General features: G+C 38.5%; 1 protein-coding gene across 2 annotated transcripts; it reads right to left on the bottom strand.

The window, feature by feature from the left end:
• Nucleotides 1–618: 618 nt before the first annotated feature.
• egflam (EGF-like, fibronectin type III and laminin G domains) lies at nucleotides 619–26,851 on the bottom strand. Of its 2 annotated transcripts, XM_085294580.1 has the most exons (26): nucleotides 26,345–26,851; nucleotides 20,800–20,909; nucleotides 16,896–16,982; nucleotides 16,696–16,722; nucleotides 16,337–16,454; nucleotides 16,095–16,230; nucleotides 13,488–13,654; nucleotides 11,335–11,409; nucleotides 10,083–10,195; nucleotides 9,733–9,980; nucleotides 8,940–9,127; nucleotides 8,666–8,766; nucleotides 8,487–8,587; nucleotides 8,195–8,339; nucleotides 7,192–7,381; nucleotides 6,246–6,371; nucleotides 5,600–5,843; nucleotides 5,395–5,506; nucleotides 4,670–4,786; nucleotides 4,238–4,418; nucleotides 3,951–3,974; nucleotides 3,667–3,745; nucleotides 3,441–3,584; nucleotides 2,937–3,020; nucleotides 2,509–2,612; nucleotides 619–2,409 (listed from the first exon to the last, which is right to left on the bottom strand). In XM_085294580.1, the coding sequence occupies exons 1-26, from the start codon at nucleotides 26,448–26,450 to the stop codon at nucleotides 2,258–2,260; spliced, it is 3,279 nt and encodes a 1,092-aa protein (XP_085150706.1). In that variant the 5' UTR covers nucleotides 26,451–26,851; the 3' UTR covers nucleotides 619–2,257. The 2 variants fall into 2 exon arrangements, with proteins under 2 accessions (XP_085150706.1, XP_085150707.1); XM_085294581.1 differs by lacking the exon at nucleotides 11,335–11,409.
• Between the last annotated feature and the right edge of the window lie 1,013 nt (nucleotides 26,852–27,864).

Below are 27,864 nucleotides of genomic sequence, written 5' to 3' on the forward strand. Positions count from 1 at the left end.
TTTTTAGGTCAAATAGTAATTGAAGCTGACTGCAGGTCAGCTTCAATTACTGCAGAAAACAGTCAATTCTACAGTCATTGGTCAGCTTGTATTTTTTGTTAATGTGATAAGTTATTCATCAAGAATGTTTAAGAATGTGAAACTGAGGAGGGGGTTGTAATATACGAATTATGAATATTGAATTGTACTGAAGGAATGGTTTGAATTGCCATGGGTTTTTTTAGGTTTCTGTGTGCACAAAGTTAAATTGAAAGCTTTTTCTCACTTTTTTGTACAATAGCTTCTGGTACTGTTTCTCGGTTTCTGGACTTCTCTTGAAAATGAGTAGCACCCTAAACCATGTTTATATGAATCGGTGGTGTCTTGGAAGTCTATGTAGGCTGGGAACAACTGTGGATATGGCACACATAATAATGAATGAAAGACTTAAGTTATTCATTCATCCGTGTTTTCAATCATATAAATGCAGACTAATGAAGTACACGTACAACGCGATCAAATAACAAGCACAGTAGCCAGCACAAGCTGGTTTGTACAGTGTATCATTATAAAAAGAAGTCCATTTCCCAAATAAAATGTCAAGGGCACCAACAAGTCATTATCAACCATGACAAAAAGTTAGTGGCTAGAAAGTTGTTTAATCTGTTTGACTGGACTTTATTTAGAGGGTGTCACAATATACCAAAACATATACAGGCTTACTTTACGTAATTCATCATCTTGTAATAGGACAAGTCTACAAGCCCGAATAAGCATACTTTCCAAAGCGCCAACAATCAGTTTCTAGTCACATAACAAAGGATGACCTCTTGACACACCTCTTTGATGCACTTAATTGTCTGCTTTCATTTTCAGGAGTACATAATTAGGGAGACATTAAGGCTTGAGTAGTACATTTTCTTTGTGTGCACATTCATTCGCGATGTCCGTCTTACTTCTCTCATTTTGGCTATGCACAGGTCAGGCCTAAAGACTGATTTTACATTTCCTGCCCTCACTATCTGACTAGTACGGCAGCATCAATTTAAAGTTAAAGCTTTAAATGGACATTTAGACACAGCATCCGGGATCATACACATTAATATTTTTCAACGATCTATGGTTATTTAGCTTTTAAAGTCAGCCGGTACATACTACATGTTCTGTACAGTCAAACTATTGTAATTATTCTGAGGCTGAAGTCAGCTGATGCCGCTGACATTCACAGTCACATGGTGATTTCATTAGTTTTGCTTCTTTTGTAACACTTTTCATAACGCCAGGATTAGCATCACAGACTTTCTTTGAAACAAGGGGATATCTCTCGTGGGAAAACCAGTGTTTTTTGACAACAGTGTCTTGGTTTTGTGGGAGTGACCATCACAAGAATAGATCATAAGATGCAAATGGAGTATTCCCAGAATGCCCCTTTTAAAGGATAAAGTTCAGGCATGAAGAATAAGGAGATCAATCATTTTGATAATATAATCAAGAGTTACAAGCAACAATTCAAAGGCTGATGTCCACAGCACTGTGGTTTGTGTCAGATGACAGCAACAGTATGTCACACATAATTTACTGAGGATTTGATCTGCCTCACCATATCAACGTTAGACTTTCATGTTACTAACGTCTGGGAGATCAAAATGAAAGACCAAGTGAACTAAAAGAAGAAAGTTAAAACCAACATTTTGTGTAGCTGACGTATTTACCCTCCAAAACTAGAAACGTTGTTAAAAACTGACATCCATCAGATTTTAGAAAATATCTGTCTACAGACTGATAAGACATCACGAACAAGAATACAAATGCCACAACAACAAAGACAACAGAAATCCCCTAGAACCAAAACCAAAATCCTCTAAAAGAAGTTTATCTCTGCTCGCTGTTCTAGGTCAGGTTCATGATGACTTTTGATCCCTTGGATCACTTGGTTCTTCCAGCAATCAAATAAGGATTTACAGTAGAAAAAAAGAAAAGAAATAAAGATACAAATAGAGTCATCCAATGAAAAAGTCCTTCAAAGGGTTGTTTTTTTTTAAAGATCCTCATCAAACATAACACTTTGCTTTTTTCTCCCTCTTTTCACAAAGTACTTGTGCTTTCTAAAAATCCTCTCAGGGTCATCAGATCTGAATTGGTACAAAAACAAAAACACAACCACATATTATAATTTAAGTTTTTACTGATTTGTTGCTGGTAAGTGAGCTTTAAGATGACAAATCAGATGATTCGGTTGGAAAATCTTATCTTAATCTCAATCTGCCGAAGTCATTCACTAGTTGGAACAGGTATTGATGTTCTTGCCGTCAGCAGCGTCCTCCACCAGCGCTAAGTGATAGTCCGTGGACAGTGTGAAGTGGGACACGCAGCCCACCAAGCCTCCAATGTACTGTCTGTTTGTGTGAAGCGCTATCTCCTTCATGCCACCTTAAGACGAAGAACAGAGAGAGCGCAAACATACAGATGTGAAAATGATCTCTTAATCTTTATCATTTTACGGGTTTAGAGATTTGAGGTTTCACTTACCAACATATAAGGGTCCATTGATATTAAGTTGTCTCATTTTACCAGGCGCCCTGCCTGTCTTTGCCCCGTAGTCATCTACAGTCAGCTTTCCTGACTGGCCATCCCTGAATACAGTAAATCAGTTAGTCAAACTGAGAAACTGAACTTTTAATTTGTGCATAACATTTTTGTTATATATAAAAATAAAATATTGACCTTAGATTTTATATTTAACACAGGGATTGAAAGGTGATTTGCGGTAGCAAAAGACTGTAAAGAATGACCTACAACTGCTACTTCTACCGGATCTGTTGGTTTATAAATGGTATAATAAGGCTATAATGCAATATGTTATTATAAAGACTAAGAGAGGCAATTTAAAGTAAAGAGCCACAGTGGAATGTGATCAACATACTGGATATCCACTTGACAGGATTTCATGAGCTTACCTCACAGCTTTGACTCTGTGCCACTTTCCATCGCTAAAGGTCCCGTTGATGACAATGTTGGCTACACCACTGCCCAGGTTGTAACTACAACAACATGGAAATGCATACACGTACAGCAGACTGCAGTGGAATTACATTTTTATGGTACAAGCCTGATTAATCCTGATTCTCTTAGTGATCATGGTCCTCACACAGACCTTTTTTTTGTTTTTAGCTCTACCTCTGCTGAGCACGTACAGTAGCTCACTACCCCTTGATGGCATAGGCAGTCATACTCGATTATTACTGTCCTTCTTGTGCACAATTTTTTTTTTCCATTTGTGTTTTATGACGTTTTTTGCCCAGCGCGAGAACACAGAAAGGGCAAACACATGGCATCTAGAATTTACACTTTAACTAAAAACATTTCTTTACAATCCAGTTACATTTGATTAAGAATTATAAGATATCATAACATATTTTACTGTTTTTATAGTGCCGTTCATGTTTTACAGTGATAAATACCTGAAGATGAGAGCGCCATCTTGAAGACCCATAGAGAGGAAGTCACTGTTGGGTCTCATTGGACTGTCTCCTCGCCAGAGCAACAATCCGTCTTTAGCTGTGCTCTTAAAGCGCATGAAAAGGCTGGATCTGGACCCAGATACTCTGTAGAAAGATTGTAGAATGCACTTCATGAAAAAGCTAGAAATTAAAAAAAACACACACACACAGGAATTTCCCCACCAACCTTTTAAGGATATCTCTGTTGTCATAGGTCAGGTAACTTCTTCCGATGAACTGTGGAATCTCTATGGCTTCAGTAACAGCTGGGAAGAGAACAAGAACTCCTTTCATATCATCACAAGGTGGCAGCATCAGCACGTGTCAACTTATGTCTACAGCTAAGAGAAAAGACCAAATCTGATCCTGCGGTGGAAAATGTGTGAAGGGAAAGAAATCTTACGTGTTTTCCAAACAAGGAAAGAAAATTAAAAAAATATCTACTTTTTGAGATCAGAGAAGAAGACTTACTGTTCAAACAGTAATTCCCACACTCTGTTCCATGAAAGCATTAAAGAGAAAAAGTAAACTTAAGGGACTAAGTTTCCTTGAGAAAAAACTGTCATATTGGTGGATTTAAAACAGAAAGCATTATAAAAAATAAAACTAAGCACAAAATATTTCATGTAGCATGTAAAAACATCAGCATATTTTATTCTTAGCACCGTGTGAACAGCCTGCTGATTTCTGTGACGTGCACCAAATTGCACATCAACCGAGTTCATCTGTCGATGAGAACAATTCCACATGCAACAGACCTTTCTGGCAATGCCTGCCGTCGTACCCTAGAGGGCAGTCACACTCATATTCATCCCACTTTGGCCTGCAGGATCCTCCATTGGCACATGGACTTTTCACACATGGGTGTGCAGAATTGGCTACATTAACTCCACCAGCAGTTGCAGTTGTTATAGGGATGGTGCGATCATTGAGTATTAGCTGAGGGGGTGAAAAGAAAAGAGCACAGAGAGGAAAAGGACAAAATGAAAGAGCGCGACTGTAAAAAAAAAAAAACCAAACTAAAATCAGACACCTGCCACAGTAGCTTGGAGATTGTACGCAGTATACATCATATATAATGTAATGCTGCTGTGTCACTCTTGATGGATTGGAAATGACTGAGTAACAATCTAGCAAATATAACTGTGTTGCAGATCACTGATGTTGGCATATCTAAAAAAAGCAATCACCTTCTGAATAATGCCAGTGAAGGGTTTTATTACACCTGCTGTCCGCTTGGTTTTATCGTACTCTGGCACGCCGCCAATATAGAGAGGTGAGCTGCAGTTGATCTGAGTGAAAGCTCCCTGAAACATAAATACAGCAGAGAAACAGGTGAGTCATGTCAAACCATTCATCCGCACGTCCGCTTAAATAAATACATGTTTTAAAAATCTATAACTCTGGATGTGTTTCGCTTGGTCAAAAAGAGCCTGATATTTTTCTCAGGAGTTTAAGAACCAAACCACGGCTAAAAGGTGATTAAGTGTTGCACATTCAAGAGTTGACTTTGACAGGTGATTGTTCTAATACAAATGTCACTTAAACATGCTTTAGAAACTAATAAGGTGTGTGCGTATCATGCATTGAGGTTTCTAATGTCATTAATTCCTGTTTTATTTTGAAATTCCCCAATTCTGTGTATTTCAGTCAGTTTTACTTATTGTATCTGGTTAGTTTCCCACCAGCTGTGTGCATTTTTGGCCACTTGTCACTTGCCTCTCATGTATGAAGTCTACCCTGACTATAAAGACCTCGTACTTATACTTGCTTCTAGTATCTTGTGGTTTGATTCTTTCTCCCGTTAAACTATAAAGTTGAGTTTTTTGTGAAGTATATTTTCTATAAATATATTTATTTTCTAATAATAACATAACATAGTTTTTGCAGATGGTTCTAATGGACTTTAATGTACCTCAGCAATCCCCTCCATAGGTCTTTGGCTGTCCACCTGGAGGATACCACTCTTTGCTGTACGTGATACTCTTAGCTCATGCCATGAGTCCAAACTGATCTGCTCCTCACTCCTGAAACACACAGTAACACACATTTAGTAAATCTAGTTAGATAATGTAAAACCAATGTGAAAAGAAGATTCGAAACTTGGCTCTATCCAGCACCTTATGACAGCTCCTCCAGAGCCACAGTCAAATCTGAACTCTACATATCTGTCCACCAGGTTTATAGCAAGGAAGTCCCCGCTCCCTGCGTCATCACTGTACAGCAGCACTCCATCAGGGGCTGACGGCTGAAACGTCACCTCAAACTCAGTGAAGGACAGGTAACTCTGTGAGGACTGAGGCCATGGGATGACGGCATATGAAAACACTGTTTCATTGAAGAGCGGCGAGGACAGTGAGAAACCTGAGGAAAAGGAGAAAAGACACAAGAAAATAAGTAAATGTAAAGAAGAGGAAAACAGTTGCTAACAACACAATGAGATTGTAGGAAGAGATATATCAAGGAGAGGAAAAAGTGAAAGGCTATTTTGTGTGAAAGGTGGTCTGACATGCAATCAATCCTTCTACCGCCATATGAGAAATATTTCTTACTTCAATCGATTTTCTTGGCATTTTCTTCAACTGCTGAGTAATTACCTTGAAAGGTTTATGTGACAATACGTGGAAGTCAGCAGGTAAGAAGAAACGGCAGGGATTTTATTTTTCCTTTTTTCACAGCTGTTCAAAACTCTCCTTGTAAACTGGATGCTTATGTGCGCGCTTTTGCAGGTGTGAGGGGGGGAAAAAGGGGAAATGGTTGACTCACTCTCTTCACAAAGTGCTCCTCTGAAGCCAAGTGGGCACAGACAGATGTAGCCATCAGCACGATTTGCAAAGCAGACTCCGCCATTGGCACAGCTGACCAGGTCACACACATTGTCACTGCACTCACCTGGTACATTAGGACAAAGCCAGCATATGTACTCTGCATATGTTTGTACACACTTACAACATAAATACAGTTTCCATGACTGCATTGTTCCTATAAACAGTCCTGCTCCAACTACAGAAAAGTGAGCAGGAGTACAACACTCACACAACACGCACAATCAAAATATATGAGGTTTTTTTTTTTTTTTTTGCTTGCTTGTTTTGTATGAATGGGGTATATTTATAAATAAAAAAAACTTTCAGTGATTTTTAATTTCTTGCAAAATTTATTTAATATTCTTACCTCATTCATAAAATCATGTTGTGAAAAAGTCCTTTGTGTTCCATAATTTGCCAAAAACAATCTGCTTCTTGCTTCAGTGACATATTGGTTAAAACCCTGTTATTAAAAAGCTATTTTTGTCTGTCGCTGTGACAGAAAATTATCTAAAATGGCAACAATTCCTTTCTTATATCACTGGATTTGTCTTTTTTGATAATGTCAGATATTTTAATGCTCTCATTATACACCACGACATGGTCTGCTTTCATTTTTTCTTTTAAGCAAAGTGAAATAACACTAACACCGGGTGGTGTGATGAATAAACACTGTCATCCATATTCAAATTATGCCCACTAATGATTATAGTTATTTACTGTATGCATGAAAACCAAACAGCCAAACTCTAGAATTACTGTTCAGCTACTCAACCGAGCACCAAAACTTCAGGAGACCTAGTGCACTGTGGGTAATATGGATAAGAGCCAGGTGCCACTGGCAGCGGCCACATTAAAATAACATTCATCACTCAAATTCTCTCACATCCTGTGTGCTTCCTTACCTATATCAGCTCCACTCAGAGCACTGCCCAGGGGCCATGGCCTGATGTCTGTAGCCTTATTGTTGATGGTCAGACTCTGCATGCAGCCAACAAAGCCACGATTTGTCCCTGTCGCTTTGACCAGCCAGTAAGCGCTTGGAGATCCACCGACATGCAATGGGGAGCGGAAGGTGATCTTACTATACTGACCCTAAGAGGACAAGATGAAGAAATTAAAACCTCTTTATTTATATTTTAAGGATAGTCTGACCCCTTGTAAGACAATATTTGACAATATGCACCAACAGTTTTGGTGCAAGTAGTTACAGGAACCAACTGGTTATCCAGATGATGAAAGTGTAGCACCTTTAAACCTCTGGGCAATCACTTTTATTCGCACGGTGACTTTACAGGTTGCCTGGTAGGAGTTTGACTCGGACATATTGCCAACATGTTGCAATCAACATTAGTCAGTCTGTGCTAATGACTGCAACTCATCTGGGGCAAGTCTCTTTGCAATGGTGGACTCAACTGTCTCCAAACTGGTTGTATTTTGGTTATATTTCTATATAAAAGCAAACCTGCAGAGCACTTGTGTCAATTTACCATCCAATTTACCAAGAATGCAAGCAGTTAATTTGAGTTTCTGTGCATCTAGATGGAAAACACAAACAGAGTGCGTGTAATAGCCGACTTGATCCCATTCGATAGCCGACTGAGCAGACTGATCGCCGTCTCTATACACCAAAATCACTTTGAAGATAACAACTGACTGCAAAAGGTTGCAGACCTGGTCCCTGTCTTCAAAGCAACCATTGCAAAGACAACAAGACTGCAAGTTCACTGCACACAACTGCACTAATTTTAGTAGAGTTGCAGTCTCCAGCCACTGACTGACTGTAGCATTACACCTGACTGATGAGACATCTTGTATCAGTATGCTTTAAATCACTGTTTAACTTAAAATATGTTTTTAAAAAACAAAAAAACAATTTGACATTTTTCATTTTCTTTGTATTATAACCTGTGATCGTCCGGATATGGGTGTGTCGTTGTCCATACGGAGCCAGCCACTCATGCCATCTCTGAAGACAGTTACTGTGTGCCACTGACCGAGAACAATGCGGCTCTCACTGACTATCTGAGCTGCTCCTGTACCACAGTTAAACCTGCAGAGACAAGAATCTAGCAGGTAAGCATCATAGCTACAGACAAGGAAAAATCCCATCTCTAAATCTTATGCACCCTACAGTGCACATTTATTTCTTTTGATAAACAGTACATGATAGCTAATGTTATTCTGACATGTTCCTCACCTGTAATGAAGCTTCCCCCGAACCAAAGCCAAAGAAGTAAAGTCTCCACGGCCATGTTCATTCTCTCCACAGTACAGCAGCAACCCATCCTCAGAGTCTGCCTGCACCAAAGAGAAACCGTCTGAAATCTATTTTAATCACTGATAGAAAAAAAAAAGATATGAAACGTGATATCTTACCTTAAACTCCAAAGTAATCTGAAAGGTTTGATAAGAGTTTTTTAAGGGTTCAAAGGTCATGTGAGAGTGGCCATGGAATCTGGGAAACTTCACTGATAACGCTGAAGGAGGACAAATGAAAAGAAAAATCATGACAAATGAGAAGTAAGAGCACCCATGGGTTGGAAGAAGAAAAGGCCACTTCTTGCAACCTTGACAAAATAGTCACTACACTATCAGAGCACAGCTGACATAAAATGTTTTTAAAAAAAAGAGATTCAGAAATCTTTCTTACCCTCAGAGCACGTGTCCCCTCTTCGTCCAAGGTTGCAGTGGCAGCGCGAACCGCCGCTTTCGTAATCAGTGAGACAGAAGCTGTCGGGCGGACACACAGTATCATCACAGCTCAGGTCGTACACACGAGGTACCTCGCCTTTCCAGGGGGACGTGGTCGTAGTAGAAGTGGTGGTCGACAAAGGGATGCTTTGGAGGATAAAAAGAGAAAGAAAGATAAGGAACTTTAGTAATCTGTTGCTAGTTGGGGTTACAGTAACCTAAGAGGCAATGTTTTGTCGTGTATTTACACCTTCATCAGGTATGTCTTCTAAAGGTGGCATTTGATTGTAAATTGTTCCTTTTTTGCTTGAAGGAAAGGAACAAACAGCAAAAAGCCCAAAGTGCTCACCCAAAATCAACAGAACAGGGGCCAAGCCACCATATATAGCTGCAGATAATGACATACAGTACATCACAACCAGACATGTGTGACATTTCACTGCTCCATTCGCTATCTTTATCAAATAATTAAGTATAAGAGCACAAAAAGACATGTTCTAGGTAGCTAGTAAGGGGGGGAAGCAGAAAGCCAGGAGAGATGGAAATATAATAATCACAATCACAGACTAAGGAGAAAAACTGTGAGCATAAGAGCAGTAAAAGATTTATTTTCTGTTCACGAGGAACAATCTATAAGTGGCTAATTTTGCCTTTAAAAGGTTTTGAAATCTCATCAACAACAAGAAATTGCAAAAAAGTCCTTGATGGAAAACAGATATTAAATTAAATAATCATTTTAACATCAGTCTTACCTGGTAGGGGTGAGTGGGGCAGTAGTTTTGGTCTCAAGAGTGCTACTGGGCTGTGAAGTGACTGGGAAAAGCAGATCTGTAAACTCTGAAAAGATGGATGATGTGGTGGTGGAAACTGGTGCAGCTGTAACATTTGGAGGAGTCATGGTGTTCATACGGTAAACAACATTTCGACCAGATGGGGGACCAGAGTGTGAACGCAGTTGGGACTTCCTGTTGTCCTGACTTATACCCGGAAATGGCTTCAACTAGGAGAGAAAAGAGAGAAAATCAGCGAAAAAAAAGTGAAGTGAGTGATAATCCAACAGAAAATAGGGTTGCAGTTTAGCTCTGGACTGTAAAAAACACACCTCTTCAATGAAGATATCATAATCAGAGTCATCAATGTCAAAGCCATCTTCATCTTTGACCCGAGGATCTGTGATGTAACTCCCATAATCACCGCTGCCAACATCTGATGCACCTGTTACAGACACCACAGAGGAATATGACTTGATAATTATTACAAAAGAGAGCAATGAGTACAAAAGGACAACAACAGGTTATTAGGTAAAACACAAATCATGAATTCCATGCAGTGAACGCAGGTCAGAGAATCAATGAGCTGGAAAAGCTGAAGACATGAAAGCGGGATTGCAAATATACAGTAAAGCTCAACTTCAATCTTTATTTTTTGTACAACAGATAATTTGACTCTTGGAGAAAAGCTCAATATTTTCCATCAGTAATATGAGAAAGTGAAATGAAATATATTCTAGACTCAGACACAGTTTAAAGCATTTTTCTGCTTTTATTCTGATAGTTATGGACGGTAATCCATCCATTATTAGTAAAGTATAATAAATACAACGCATCTCTTGGCCTAGTTCAGTCCAACCACAATCACTGCTTGACTTTCCATTTTGTGCTCATTGACATAGATTTTCTGACTTTCATGAGCTATAAACCATGTAATAAAAATTTCAAAAAGAAATGCTTGAAATCTTTTTCTTTATATGCAATGAAAAAGAAGCATATGAAAGTGAATATTTTTCATTTCTTTTCGCTTTTTTTATTATTTGTTATAAACACGTTCTCCATTTTGCTCTTTCATTGGCTTCTTTTTGAATACGGCAAGTTGGTGTTCATAAAATCACTGAGTCTCCATTATAAAATGTGTCAGTCATTTTGCATGAACACAGAGGGCCACCAGTGGTTTCTTTCATTATATATTTGCAGGATCCAGGGGTGCCTATTTAGCTCAGTGGGTTGAGCAACAAATAGCCTTAAAGGCAACTTCAGGTGCCTGGGTTTTATTTCACTCTCTGTCCATCTTCTCCTGTTTGCTCTACTGTCCCGTCATAAAAAAAATAAAATAAAATAAAATAATAAATATGTATATTTGCAGTCTCTTTCCCATGTATGACAGTGATGGTACAGTTAGTTGGTAGCAACAGTGAATAAGATCAAAATGACAAACAATAACGGCGGTTTCACGGCAGAAGAAGCTCTGGTCTTTGGTTATGACTGTGACAAAGGGGCAAATGTGATCATACTTCTCATATTATGATGATGATAATGGTGACAATAGTAATCCAGCTGATGCTAGCCCAGTAAGTCTACCTGTTAGTCTGTACCGAGGCTGCTGCACCACATACTGAAAAGTGTCTCCTCCGTTCAGAAGTCTGCCATAAGAAGCTCACAGTGTGCAAAGACAAAGCCAGACAGTAAATACCTGGATCCCAATAAAACCTGGGAATTGTTACAAATTTATTTCACAATAGCAATAAAATACATGTAAACTTGAGGTGGAATATAAATCAGCTTTTAAGATAATCAATATGCATTTTTATATTCGTATAGAGCTTCATGATGTCTTTTGTACACACTAGAATGGAAAAGCAAACAAAAACAATATGTGCATGTTCAACATATCACACACACACACACACACCCATCCCTCTTACTCTGAGAAAGCTTAATCTTAGCTTACATAACCACTGCTCCCCCTTCTTCTTGCCCTTCTCCCCCCTCATTCCTCTTAACTGTGTAAATGTAGAAAATGCTGGAATCTGAGGGATAAAATCATAAACCTTTGTGTATTGCTGTGGAGTGATTATGCACAATTGAAAAAAAAAAAAAATATATATATATATATATATATATATATATATAAAATTTATTGACTATATCGTTCACAAAACTAAACAGAAAGAAAACTTGACTTTTAAGTGTGAAACAGTGCCAAGATTTAAACTGTGATTAGCACAGCCTAATGACATTAAATCCACTGAATAGCAAGTGCTGGCACAGAGGCAGGGGGGATGCCCAAAAAAACCTCTCATCAAACTAATCTGCTGTTGTGTAACAGTCCCCCTCAAACCATACCACCCTGTTTCTAACCACTCTGACCACACAAACAAGAACTGCTGCAGAAAGAGCGGCAAAAAAAGTATGTCAGTCAGTCAAGCCCACGCCTTCTGCTCACTGGAGCAGTGGTGCATTGTGTGCATGTGTGTGTGCATCCATTAGGCATGTGCATGGGCAGAGAAGGGGTCTGGCATCCCATCCTTAATCCTGTCTGATGAGACTCGGACGTAACCCGCTTTTATCCCCTGCTGAGAAGCCACGCTTCTCTAGACCCGCAATTTCTGTCGGTCTGCCTCTGCAATTCACCCACAGCATGGTGTTCGTGTAACTTTCCTTCGCATCATTCTTAACAATGTCTTTTTAACTGAATCTGTCTCCCTGTCTGCCGCTCCTGCACTGTCTCTCTGAGGACTTAAGGCTCTTGTTTCAATCAGAGCAGTTTACAACAATCAGACAGCTAACACAGCGTTGGAAGCGGTGTCGCCCGCAGGTCACAGAAGAGAAACCTGGATAATGTGATTGTGTTTACATGGCTGTTTAATTTCAGTAGTTATAGATGTAAAAAGCTGAAGCCCGACATGGACTGCAGCTCACACTCACCCATACAAGCGTAACGCTATGCCCATTAATCTCTAGGTGAATTCATCCTCGATACGTTTGACATTATTATTGCACATTTTTGTGTGTCTAGCACATACACACCTGTATGAATGCGTGTGCGTTTTAATATCAATCAGCTCCTTCCATCCCCCCAACCCTATCTTGCCCCCAGCAGGAGGCTACATCAAAAATAATAATGTAAATGACTTTGTTGTGGCGTATCTCCATTATCCAAGGCTTTGGTCACAATACCCACTGACACACTGCCAGGTGCTGTCCTACATTCAACCTGCACACAGTGTTTCCATGCCAAAGCCTTACCAGAGGTAAATCATTTTTACGTCACATGAGGTTTGAGGAGGTTTTGGCCTCCAAAAAAAAAGCTACAAACAAAAAAAAAGCTAAATTTTTAAGAGATTTGAAAAATATTTGCGAATATAATATATTGGCCAGTTTCATTCAGATCCGTAGACTCACGCACCGTTGGTCAGGAGATAGAGTATGTTAATAATAATGTGTTTAACAGTCATCTGTAATGTTTTGGTCCTTTGTTACATGATTTACTATTGCTGCACACCGCTGAGAGAATTTCACTGACTCCACAGGAACACTGGGGTGTTTTGTAAATCATGAGGATTAGTTTGGTAATGCAATAATATGCACAGTCTGTTTTATTTAGCGTGGGTGTATTGTTTAAACTATACTGAAAGAGAGCTTGTTTCAAAATGTGGTTTTAAAAAGAGTAATGAGGGCGCTTGGCCACCACGACATAAAACTCTGGCTCAGATATCAACATTCGGCCTTACCGAGCGTGCGCACGGGATTGTTGATAGGACTGGGTGGGCTAACTCCGTGTTTGTTGACCGCCCTGACAACAAACTGGTACTCTGTTTCTGGAAGTAACCCTTTTAGAACCATGGAGTTAGTCTCAATGGGCTCACGAATGTATGTCCACTCTGTGTCCATTTCAGGCCTGAGAAAAGAAAAGACAGGCATAAAGATACAAATATAAGAAGATTAATTTGACACACATTTGATGTTTGATAGTTTCGAAGACATCAATTATCTTTTTTTTTTTACTCCTCAGTTATTTTGTCTTTTAGAAATCAATGAAAAAAATGGTGATTACACTCAAAATCTCTCCAAAGTAATTGTTTTTAGAATGACGGTATGTTTTTGTGAGGGGTCAAAACTGTGATGTAATCTTCCACTTGATTGTGTTGCCCCTAATGAAAAAAAACATCTATAAGCAGCGGCATGGAGTACAGTGTCAAGATTGAATCTGAATAACTAAAGTTGTAAAAAGAGTTTCCAAAGAATAAAAAAAGAGATTATTTAACTGATTATTTGTTTCATTGTTGTTTTTGTTCTTGTTGTACTACCACTCTGGACATCCTTACATTACAACATTTTTGATTATCGTAAAAGTCATGAAAAAACTAAAACAATGAAGTCCTGAACTTTTCCTTAATCTCCAGCTTCCTTTCTTTGCCTGACTCAGGCAGCCTGGGGCCATAACTCTCTCTTGAACAGAGGCATCTTCAACAGCAGCTTCCACTCTCTTCAGTGAGGCCTCGTTTGATGTAAGGGGGGAGAAAGATTTGCTTCTGAGATGATCCTTCTGTGTTGAAAATCTCCCCGCATGCAAACACAGACACTTATTCTTGTCTGCTTGCTCACAGTAAGTGTTTTTCAGCCCGCCCATCTCTCCTCTCTTTGCTCATTCGCGGGGTGTTGATTCTGCACCATGAAGGGCGACACTGCTGTGTTTTTTAAAGTTTGCTTCCTTTTATAGCTTTTAAACTCTTCTTTCTTTTATGACTTGCTTTTAAACATGTCTTTTAAATACCATCTGATATTTCACAGGAAAAAAAATATCTGGCAAATCATCAGACAATTCGAGACAAATTATTTCTGACCTCAACTTTTTTGGAAGAACACTTGTCTAGACATGGGAGGTTCTTTATCTGAGTGCCTCTATGTGTGCGTGCGTGTGTGTGCGTGTGCCTGAACATTACTAAACAAAGAATGAAACTCATTCTTTCACATGTCACAACTGACCCTTATGTCAAAACACAAAAGCTTACACTGAACAGACAGGAAAAGCCTCATGAAAGTCACTGTGAAAGAGAGCTGTGTGTGCCCTGTTTAGTTATTTGAATCTGAGTAGGTGCAGATCTCTACATCCGTTAATGCAAACCAACTGAATTTTGTTTGAAATATGGTTTCTTTTAAGATAGTGCATTATTAGCACTCTGCTAGCTTTCAAAACTGTTACTGATTAACAGTGTATATTATTGATCTATTTCTAGAAGTTAATAACTTCTAATAATGAAAACATAGTCCAATTATTTACTATTTTAAAAAGTGTACAGATGTTGTCCTGTGTCCAGCGTCTGCTTGTTCCTTGTTGAGAGCCTCAAAAGACTGAGGGCTGAGGAGTTGAGCAACTTCAGGAAGCAAATCAAAAAAACTGAAAGCTGGGGAAACCACTGTCCTAAAAAAACAAGTGCAAGCAACAAAATTTGATTTTACTGAGAATCACTTCAGGTTGCTTTGCAGCACTGTAGTGGCAGGGACTCTTTCAAAATCAACTCAAGGTATCTGATTAATTAAATCTGCAATCAGAAGCTGCTGTTTTTACATTTCAGCCCATAGAAGGATAAAACACACGGGGAAAGAATGAGAGGTTGTGGTAGCTATGTTTTGAACCTTTTAAGCAGTGTTTTTTAACTTTAGGGTGGACACCCTGAGGTGTTGTAAGATAACTTCATGTAACTGGTGTGAAGTAAAAGCATACAGCTGGGTAGCAGGGAAAGTGCCTGGCTAAATGTTAGATATCAGCGCAACAGGGTTTGTCATTGCTGGTGTACCTGAAAATCAAAAACACATTTCACATTTGGTTTATAGACATGAAAGTCAAGTTGATCTTCTAACACTCCTAGCAAAATGGAAAATAAGAAGATTTTGCAGAACTGTTCTTTTAGGTCTGCTATTTTCCTCCATGACGACAACACTCAGTCTTAACTTGTTAAGTGCATATGTGAGCTGATTTTTAAGTGCTTGCATAAATTGTTTTTGCACCAATTCCACTCAAAAAAGACCTTCTAGTGCTGAAGTCGACAGCTGTACAGCACCGTAAAATTACTATTCCTAAAGTTGGAACTGCTGATGTTATGGAGGATGCAGTTTGCACAGTCCGTTTGCCACTATTTTTATTTTATGTAATGTTCAGCTCTCAAAACTGTCAGAAAAAATTGGCTGGTTTTCAAAAGCGAGCAAGCCAGAACTAGCTCCAAACCAGCTCTGGTGTTGTGTTGATGTAAAAGAGGTGACTGGTGTTTGTGCTGTTGCGTGTGTCCTATGTATTAACATCAAGTCAGCAGTGATGAAACCGGTCAGTTCTGACTGACCTGATGTAAGCCACCAGGAAGTGAAGAACAGGTGCGCTTCCATCGCTCTCGCCTTGCTGCCACGATAGCGCCAGCTCTGTGTCGGATACGGCCATGACAGTGGGCTTGGAGGGGGGTGAAGGGGGCATGCACATTTCTAATGCCAGGGGAAAAAACTGTAGTCAGCGAATGGTGTAAACGAATTACTGTAAAGCTACTGGCATCGACTGTAAAATGATCTCCGTCTACTCACATATTCTTACCCTGTGAAGCAGTGCCGATGTCTCTGGGCATGCTGGGTCTTCCCTCCCCTGCCCAGCCATATGCTCCAACACTGACTCTGTAGTTAGTGTTCACCTTCAGGTTACTGATGTCCACATCCTAGAAGGTGAATGTAGGAAACCGTTAAGAAGCAAGGCGAGGATGATTAGAAAGAGAGAGGGATGAAATAGAAGAAAAGAAAGCAGGGATGACATTATTAATTAGGGATTTTCTCAGCATCAGAGCGGAAATAATATCAGGTTCACAAATAAATGTCAGTCGTGACAATAAAGCAGGAGAAGCGTATAATTTTATAGAGAAAATGCATAATGTGGAAAGCAGTGGCTAGCACGGTACTTACAAAGCTTGCTTGTCCATCAAATTGTCCCTTTGAAAAAGAAAAAAACAGATGTTTGCATAAAATCACGGTGTTATGACTTTAATAACAAGTTCAAACTGCAACATCCATTCAGGTTTCCTCTAAGCAAATTCCACATTGTCTACAAGTGACTGCTAAAAATGCAACGCCTATTACAGGTGAATGTATCTTTGGATACTAACAGTAGTCAGCATGTCCAAGCTGAGCGGCACCTCCATTATAGACGCGGTCCCTACTGTACGGCCATTCTTCATCTCTGTGTAGAAAACCTGGATGATACAAACATTCATAAAATGCAATGAGTTTTTGGTTTCTTTGGTTTTTGCCTTTCCGTTTTAAAGACATAGCAACAACAATGTCAAAAGAGGGATCGCTAGAAAAAATTTATGAGGAAACTGAGAAGACTGTTTGTAAACTTAAAACAATTGGCCACCCCGCATGTTTATGGGGTAGCTCTGTAGTTGACTAATCCTCTTAGTGAAGACATATGGTCAAAAGCAGAGCACACGCAGTCATACTGATCCACAAATTGCTAATGGGCGACTCAAAACAAAAACAAGGGAAGAAGGAAGGAAGCAAGGGTTTGGGTTGTCTTAGAGTATACCACATTCAAAGAGAGGAAAAACTAAAATTATGACTTGTGTTACAAAAGAATCTCTATCTGTTTATTTGTTGATGACTTTCTATCAGGAGCTGAGCAACCAAAAAGCAGCACAGGTACATCTCAGTCCCCTGAAGGTCTACATCAGATGTTACCATGTTATCATGTTGCCTAGAAACCATCTACAAATGGGCTAAAACAAAAGATTTTATATGAGTTATCTATCTATCTATCTATCTATCTATCTATCTATCTATCTATCTATCTATATATATATATATATATATATATATATATATATATATATATATATATATACATATATACACCTTATAACAGCATTGTTTCATTGTAATTTTATGACATTTTACATACTCAAAATGTAAAATATTACCTTTTTTTTATCTAAATCAGATATTACAATGTCGTATTCCCCAACAAGCACAGACCAATGGGCTGAGAATGACCTACTCTTAGTATTGATGCACCTGCAGTGCCTTATAAAAGTAGCGTATTGTTTTAATTTCACAACCTTAAAATCTCATTTAAATCAACACAAACTGGATATTGTGATATAAAATGATATCAGTTCTTTCCTAAAATTACTTAACAATGATATAAAACAACATGTATATAATATGTATATATAATATAACAGGACATGGATACAGGCATGTACTGGTCGCTCAATAATAAATAAAATTTGCAGTCAGTCGATTTTATGTTAAAACTTCCCTGCAACTTTTTTTTGTTCATTACTGAACGGAAACTGAAAGAAGCCAGGCCGACTTTAGTGTTTAAAGTGCAGCTTGTATAGAGTGGAGCAGACAATAAATAAAGATTTGTGACCACATCTTCCACAGCTACACTGTCCCTGTAAAAAGTCATATCGTGGAAAGGGTTCCACCCCAAAACCAGAACTTTCAAATATCAATCTAGTGCTCAAGGCTCTCTTAGTGGGCAGTGAGATGACAGAAAAAAGAAAGTGGGGGACACTCATGCCAGTGGTGTGCAGAAGGAAATGGAAAATTTTTTCAAAGGAAAAAGAGAGACAATTTGATTTGTGACATATCAGAGAATTTGTTCTTTATGTTTGCCAGTTTGAAAAACCTTTCTATGCATTTTGAAAGGGCTCTTGAAAGAGTTATGTAAGTCCACTTCTCTTGGTTTTAAACAATTTTTTTTCTGGGACACTTGGACTCAAAAAATAAAAAATGGTTCAAACTAGAAAGAAGTCCTCTACAATGAAACATCCATATTCCAATCAAACATAACAGGATTTCAATTTTTATAAATAAGGTAGCTAACATCTGGCTTAAGACTTTGCTATGAAAGATATGTAAAATGTTTCATTTCACCAACATTAAATATCTAGCTACTCTAAACTTGTGATGCAACTTTGTTGTATGACTCATTTCATAAAAACATTCACCACCTTCTACTCTTAAAAATCAAAAGTTCAGCAGAACATGAGAATCATTTGCTATTGGATGCTAATGGAGCAGAGCAAACAGAGCAAAATGAAGCAGCTGAGAGTTTAATAAAACACTAAGACTATGCTGAAAGATAAAATGTGCAGATGTAGTCTATCTGATTAAAAAAGTAACAAAGTCTTTCAGCTGCTTCTCCTGCCCCATTCAGACATGTACGCCTTTCCTTTAATCTGACAGCTTCCCCCTTTATGTATGAACTTTTCCATATGTATGTCATTTTTCCAATAAAATTGTGACTCCTATCTAACACGGTTGAACCTAGTGACATTAACGGACAGGAACGCGCAAGATTGCATTTGAGTTGTTGTTATTTGGCCCAATTTATAAATAGTTTACAAATAACATGTATGTCCTAGAAATAAGACAATTTCATGTTGATTAGCTACTGATTGGATGTGATGTTAGAAAACAACAAAGTGATACAAGGGTGTGAAAGCTCCATTCACATGGTCTATAGGCTGGTTGGTGACCATCTAGATACCACTGGTAGCAAGTGACTGTTGAAGGGTGATGACTGTCGCTATCTACTTGATGTCTAAAGCTGCAGCCATGCAAGCCAGGAGAATCACTTGTTTCTACAGTGCTAAATGTGTATTCTGCAACTGATTGGCAAGTAGTTGCTGCAGGTTGTTGTTGGTTGTTAGTGTGAAATCAGTTGCAAAGAAGTGTATGGTGCTGCACCAAAACTTCCATGCTATTGCTTTACAAACACTTGCAAACTACTCTTTAAGTCGTAGTTAAACTGTGAAAAGTGCAGCGCAAACGAGAAACGCTCTTCTTCTACACTCCCTATTTTTTATTTGTTGTTGTTTTATTTAACCTTTAATTAACCAGGAAAAATAAACTTTTGAGATTAATAGCATGTCCTGGCCAAGAAGGACAGTAGTCAAACATAAGTTGGATAAATTATTAGCACATATCCATATATATATACATCCAAATCTACACACTGGTTAAGTACAGGCAAAAAATAGAAATAAAATACAGAAACAACCAAATTTTATAAACTTCAGATTCAATAAAAAAATGTATAACTTGGAAAAAGTAATTTTCTAATGCCAGAAATAAAGGTAATAATATTAAAGCAAAAGATTTATACCCTGAAATAACTGCCACCAAGTCATTTGAAATTGCTCTAAATCCATAATGTGAGACCAGTTTCTTAAGTTTTATTTGATTCGGCGGCTCATTTCTGGAGGAACGAACTTGAATACAATCTGAATGGTTTTTGCTGTTGTTTTTTTAATTCAGTGTGACTCTATGGGAAAGACAAGGAGAATCTTTCCCATTTCCTATTTGCATCGCATTTTCTTCAAGTCTTCCTGCATCTCTAAAAATAAAGGGGAAATCGCCATCATCTATGCAAACTACTGGCAACTGCAGCAGCAATCCGTTAGGGAGCAAACTAGTCACAAGGGGGTTCTTTACAACTGATTTCGACCAGTGACACCTCCACGTCTCAGCTGCTCAGAGAACACACATCTTTTGCCTGGGATCAGGCAGGTTACTCAGGCCTTGGTTTTTCAGTAGTTTGCCATCTTTTGGTGTAAGAATTACTAACTCTATGCAATAATATATGTTAGTATATCAATTTAGGTAAACTTCCATATTAGTACTTCAGGTTGATAACTGGTTCCAAATCTGTCCTCTCTATTGGTTTGGCACTACCACCAGTTCCTTTCATCATTGCTGATATTTTTCTGGCAGTTGTGCATTACAAAACAATTATGTGTAACCGGTGGAAGTTTAACTTTTGCCCCCTCTCCCCGCAGAGTAAAAGTACAATGCAAATGCTAAAATTGCGTAAACTGTATATTTGTAATGTGGGACTTGATAGAAGAATCCGACCTATAAGCAGGAAGAATGCTGATACAAATATTTAAAAAATAAAATAAAATAAAAAACCCTTACCAACATACCTAGTGACATAATGTAATATAAAAACTGAAATATTGCTTCAGTTGTTAAATTACATTATGTGTCTCTAATTACCTTATATCCAGTGATGGTGCTAACATGTCTCCGGGGCATCTTCCATCGTACACTGAAGGCAGTGCAGTTGATTGTCTCCAGCTGGATGTCTAATGGAGGACTCAGGCGATCTGGTTAAACAGAGACGACACACTTAGTGACAGATATAATCAGTAAGGGAAAGAGGAGATATACAAGGGAGGAAAGTACAAGTTTGGTTGTATTAGAAAGCTGTGACCACCTAGTTTTGGACTTAAATAATGTTATACCAGATACATTATGGAATTATTTTGGATTTCATTACAAAGAATCTTGATGTCCTGCTATCAGCACGGTTCAGTAAGTGATGAAATGTAATTTACAACATAAACCTAAAGCTGCTGAAATAAAAAATTTTCATATTAAGCATAATTCCAAAATTCACTTTTCTGTTAAATGTATAAACAAACAAATCGATGAAGAAATATCATCATCAGTGTGTTATTGTACAGTACCCTCCCTGTAGGTGTGATTTGATGGGCTTAGCAGCCAATCAGGCAGATATTTTCATCAGGAATTGTTATAGACCAAAACTCAATAAACTTAAATGTAACTATTTCAGTTACAGTTACACTGTGGCCAGAAGCAACACTTCAGATGAACATGAATGCTGCTTCGTGTCTGCTAAATCATTAGCTGTTTAGCTAACATGCTCACCACAAAATATCAGTGTTGTGTTCTGAGGCTGTTTCCCAGTCTTCAAGTCTACAAAAATGTTGTAATGCGGATTTCAAATGTGATATTTTAAATCTTTACTTAGTACTTTCTACATGTTGACAATGCACACCATATTTTTAAGAATCATAATTACAATGCTTGTTATAATTTTTGATCAATAAATCATTAAGGTAAGCTTGAAGACCTTAGTAAAAAGCCAGGATTTCATGGATTGTTATAATAAAATAATAACAATAAAGTGGTACAGAAATGTTTTTTCTGTGTTACTATTCAAGCACTTGTTTGTTGTTTTTGTTTTTTGGAGAAAAAAAAATACAGAGGATTTCTTGCAAAGTGTGCACCATTGCCTAACCTCTGGATTGGTGCTTTGCTGCCAGTTTTGAACAAAATAAAGTCTCTTGCAACATATTTCCCAACATTTAGTCTGGAAAGAAATTACACTCTTTTCCACTTGAGTGCATTTGAGTGGTGAAAAAATGGACCACTTCTAGCTTATAATATCAACTGACTCTGACTTCACATGTCATTTTTTCATGGTTCTAGATACTACAAAGGCATGTAATTGCCTTCCCAGTGTTCAGCTATGGCCTTAAAACACAGTACTTAGAAAAGTTCTTAAAAGAGCAAGAAAGAGCAGCTACGCAGCTGTCGATCATTAGGACTTCTACTGGCTTCTAATGTCCTGTGACGTGACGTGGAGAAGCATGAGAAGACAGCAATGTTTACAGATTCATATTCGGACACTTTTTTGTCAAAATATTTGTATATAGTGAATATTTGCCATAAAAATGCTAAATATTGCTGTACAGCACCTCAATATTTTATGATGTATTTTAGTGTGCTTGCAGATAGATTTCCCTCATTAAAAAATATGAAATGCGAGCGTTTGGTTCAAAATCTCAAATATTAAAAATATTAGCCACAATTTTTCTGTCTGACTGACAGTTTGTGCTGGCTTTTACAGCTATAAACTGGTACTGAAATCAAAGAAACATAAATATAGCAAAGCAGAGTGCTGTAAATTGAAATCCCATGTAGAAACTCTTTTCCACTGTTCCTGTATTTTCTTTCCCGTGACTACCCTTTTCTCCCTCTCAGGATGACCTTACTCCTACCCACTTCGACCCTCTTCTTCCGTCATCTCTTTTCCTTTCTCGCACCCTTGTCTCTGCTCTTTCACCTGAGTGGATAATGAAACATGTCAGGTGAATTCCCTGATCATTTATCTCTCCCCAGGGGTGTGTTCCAAGCAAACACATGGGTGCGCTGAAATCACAGATTTCAGATAGAGATAGAGAGAGGGGTCTCTGTGAATCATTAACTGTATGTCTGAAAACTTACAACAAACTACATGATGGATCGATGTGACTTTTAATACCTTTGAATGAACTGCTATGAAACTGTTATTGCACTTAATTGTGTGTCGAGAAAAGCTTGATATAGCCACCTGACACTCATGGTGTTTATAGCAGTTACTATTTGTCTTCCATGCAACACTAGCCTGATTTTTTTCCCTTTCAAACACATAGAGGTTTGGACTTTTTAAAAAAAAAAAATGAAACACTATTACGGTTAATATTTAAAACCTTGCTGTGAAGCAACCTGCAGAGCCTTTCTGTAAGATGCCGTTCAGAAGTGCTCTGCAGCATGTGTAAGTCTTCATCTCTGGGCACATTCACGGCTACTCAAGGTGCCTGATTCAGCGCAGAGAAGCTGTGTTAAAAACACTCAGCACCGACTCACACAAACCTTGACAGTTGATTTAGCCAAAATAACCACTCTGCAGTTCAAGTGGCCGAATCGTTACTGTGCCACTTGTGAAAGAGGATTTATGGGTGTCTGGCGTGTGGTCCTCTCTGAAACTAATGTTAACAAAACAAATATTGATCAATCATATCTATATCGGAGATCACATTCGAGTATGGCCAAACGTTAAAGACCTCAATGTCTACAAACTGCACACTCTCACTGTCTCTTGATAAAGTAACAGACTTGCTTCTTATTAACATATTTTTTAATGAATATGCATAATAGTAAAATTTCCATTTGAAAAGCCAAACTGTTGCTTTCAACCTGAAGACATGGTGAAGTTCAAAACGAGCATCAGAATGGGGAAGAAATGTGTTTTAAGTAATTTTCTGCAAAACTGTTGATATACGGGGATTCTTTCCTGCAGAACCGTCTTTAGTGTTTACAGAAAATGATACAAAAAAAGAGAAAACATTATGTGTGCAGCAGTTCCCTGGGTAGAAATCCCTTGTTGATACCAGAAGTCGAAGAAGAATGGCCTGACTGCTTTGAGCTGATAGGAAGGCAACACTAACTTAAATAACCACTCGATTCAATCAAGACTGAATGGACAACATGAACAATGAACAAGCCTGAAGTAGATGGTCTACAGAAGCAGAAGACCACACCAGGTCCCACTCGGCTTTGATTCTCACGACCTTACCAAAATGGGTCAATATAAGATTTGGAAAACTGGTTGCTTGGTGTTATGAGTTTCAATTTCTGCTTTTACATTTGGATGGCAGGGCCAGAATTTGGTGTAAACCATGGGTAGGCAACTCCAGGCCTCAAGTGTCGGTGTCCAGCAGGTTTTAGATGTTACCCTTGGTCTACACACCTGAATCAAATGATTAGTTCATTACCGTCCTCTGGAGAACTTCAACATATGTTGAGGAGGTAATTTAGCCATTTAAATCAGCTGTGTTGGATCAAGGACACATCTAAAACCTGCAGGACACTGGCACTTGAGGCCTGGAGTTGCCTACCCCTGGTGTAAACAACATGGAAACATGGATACAGCCTGCCTGGTTGGCTGGTAGCAGTGGTGAACTAGCCATCTGGTGGCAGCATCCCTTCATGACCACAGACATAATGGGATGTATTTTCTTATGGCTGCTTCCAGTGGGTTAGCACGCCAAGTCACAAAGCTCAGATCATCTCAAACTGGTTTCTCAATCATGACAGTTACTTCAGTGTGCTCAAATTACCTCCGTAGTCACCAGACCTCAGCCCAGTAGAGCACCTTTGGGATGTGGTGGATCAGGAGATTTGCATCATGGATGCAGTCGACAAATCTGCAGTAACTGCTATAACATGCCAATATGGACCAAAATCTCTGAGGAATGTTTCCAATACCATGATGCATCTATCCAGTGAAGAATTAAACCAATTCTGAAGGCAATAAGCTCCAATCAGGTACTAGCAAAGTGTAAATTGGCTGGTAAGTGTATGATATCAAAGTTTCCATCTGTCGCATACAGTTAAACCAGCATATCCAGCATAAGTTAACACTGTTTATTTTAAGTCCAAACTGTACCATGCATCACAGCAACATGTGACTTTCCTCAGTTTCAAATGTGTGAATATAAAGTCTTTTTTTCATGTGCTACAAGATCTAGTGCACTTTCAAAAAGCTGCTTTCATAATATTTACTCTCACTCAGTCAGCAATTATCAAATCTTATATTCAGATATTTTCTTTCTGAATAAGCCACCTATTCCCTCTGATTATCATCCAATTATGAAGAAATGCAGCTCTTTTCAGGTATGAGCCATTCAGAGATCATTTTTAGTAAGACACAGGCTTTTATGGTTCTCTTCAACAAATCTAAGGGATAATTACACAAATCTTTTTCCAATTACTAAAAAAATCAAATCAAATCTAATGCATGTGTAAGGTGATGGAAGATGTTGGAAAAAAAAATGGGGAAAATGAAAAAACAAACATTTTCACTTGTTCTGTTACTAATGTGTATTTTAAGAGGGGGCAAAAACTGTCAAAATCCTGAAAAAGAAAGACCACCTGGATGTCATTCATTGTGGACCCTTGCTTTATTTTTAAGCTTGAATTTAAGTGTTTTCATTAAAGACAGATGTGACTCATGTGGACACCGAGTCCTGTTGACATTCCCCCCTCCCTGAGAATGAGGTCTGAAAGACCTCAGAACAAAAACAAGTACAATTGTCACTAGCAGTCATGAAGACAGAAGTAAAATCATTCTGTTTTTGGCAGTCTAAACTGTGGTGAGTTTATTGTGCTGACAGACAGATGTGAAAGTCAGCCTGCAGTGGCCTGTGGGCCCGTAAGAGTGAGGGCGGGAGAAATACAAGAGTCAGACAGAGTGACAGTGAGAGAAAAAGGAAGTGATGGAAAGAAAAAGAAAAGGAAAGAAAGGGGACCAAAGCAAGGAAAGGAAAAAGAAGGACAAAGAGTGAGGGAGTGGAGGCTGTGCGCATATCATGAAATCAACATCCAGGGATTTCTGTCCAAAGGACACATTGGCAAGTTTAATGATGGCTGCTCCAGTAAAGCTGAAGATTTCATTTTCTTTCATTCTATCCAGCTGACATATTCTGTAAAACTTGTAGCCAGCTTTTATCATCATAAAGTATGCCTTGAGAGGAGAAATTTCCATTTTATCTGGTTTTACAGTCCACACCATAAATATTTACTTATTTCTTGCTCTTCAGGCACTGTTCTTAAGCATGTGTAATTTGAAATTAAATAGCAGATAATAAATTCAAGTAACATTTATCTTTTGTAATGAAACTAGGTTTTTTATGAGTATGGAAAAATATGAAAGGGATAGGTCTCTTAGGGACATTAAAGTAATACTAAGATATTATGTGTGATGGAAAAAACTTTGCATAAAATTGTGTAAGGTTAAAGCAGACTTAACGTTACTGGTGTAGTGCAGCAAACATGATGAGCACATACAAATACTGTGATTACATCCACAAGGCTTCACTATAAAGACCAACTTAAAATAAAATCAATAATGATTAGGCTATTGTTATAACCGTAACACCTTGTCGGAGCTGGTTTTAGCTGCAGAACTTACCAGACCTTCGAGCATTTGATCTTCTTGCACAAAAGCAAACGTTGGCTATGCAAATTGCAAAGAAAAGTAGATACAAAAGACTTCTTTGTTTGCACTTAGATTCCATGTCTTGTTTTGGTCGAGATTTTCAAAACCAGTGACCAATGTTCATTTTATCACACATTCAAACGCACATGTAAATGCAGCTAATCCCGTCGCTGATAAAAGTTTTCTTAAAAACAAACGTTTTTCATCCAAATTTTGGGGACGAACGCCATCCAAAGACGTGCAGGGTATGTCCGAGAGGAGAGGGCATCTACGGTTTGACACTGATAAGATTACAATCTGCAAAAGATCAGTGGGAGGGACACATTAGCGGACGGACGGGCAGCCACGGTGCTCTGACAGGCGCTCTGACAGACGATGGAGAGGGCTGTTCCGACAATTCACGCGTAATGCGCACAACTGAACGGTGGCCACGGTGATTCTTTTTTACTGGTGGAGATCCATTTCCTTTCGCTCCAGTCCAAGTAGTAGACAACAAATAAGATGGACAGCGAAGTGCAAGAACGTAGGGCCATTTAGAGCTAAGAGGATAATAAGCGTCTAATCCGCACACTGGACACAGATGGAGAGCGTGTCTTTACGCAAAAGCAGGGGAGCCGCTCAAGCAACAGACACTCAATATGAATAACGTGTGTGTGCGTTTGTAATTGAGTGGCTGTGTGTACAACAAAACCCAAAGAGAATAAATTAACTGATTAATAATGTTAGCGAGAGAGACGGTTAGTTATCCATTAATGTGTGACTAAATTACCGAGAGAATACCCATTCATTATGTTCTTCATAGGAGTCTCAGCCCGAAAGAAGTAAAATCTAATCAAGAGGAAGGGTCTCTGTATGATTTAAAGAGAGAGAGCGGTGGAGAGAGGTAGAGTGAGAGTGAGAGAGAATGAGTTAATTAAACCCTGGTGGTGGAGGCAGGCAAGAAGGGCTAAAAAAGAAATAAGTATAGAACACATAATACAAGGCACTTTTTGGTGCTGATGAAGTGCATTACCTACAGACTTGGTGAAAATGTAGTTTCATCCATTACATGTCCTACACATATTAGTGTCAGCGCAGCAGCAGTGGGCCTATTAACCCGAACTATCCACCTGGAGGAACACATTTTGTAACTTGATTCCATTTTGGTGTCCATTTTTGTTATATTAGTTAGGCTAGATAAAAATCTAACCCACAGCTAGGAACCACTCTGATTTGTTAGGCTATTTTCATTTTCACTGCTGCTCATCTACTTCAGCTTAATTTTCTCTGCCAGCCATATTCCACCTCCAGAAAAGGTATGAAAAATTCAATGATCCCTCAAGCCATGCGAGGTAATTTGAAAATAATTTTGTCTCATTTTGATCTAGTATTTTATTCCTGACACACACACACGCAAAATGTATCCTGTGGGAAATAGGAAATGCATATTTGAGGCATAAAATAAATTCCTACAGAGACATAGTTTTACCTATAAACTACACTTAGTTGTGGTC

This window comes from Mchenga conophoros, linkage group LG12 (genome assembly GCF_057382185.1).
Source record: "Mchenga conophoros isolate Kocher_MC1m ecotype Shallow Benthic linkage group LG12, M_conophoros_male_GT1.1, whole genome shotgun sequence".
In the NCBI taxonomy this organism is placed as follows: Eukaryota; Metazoa; Chordata; class Actinopteri; order Cichliformes; family Cichlidae; genus Mchenga; species Mchenga conophoros.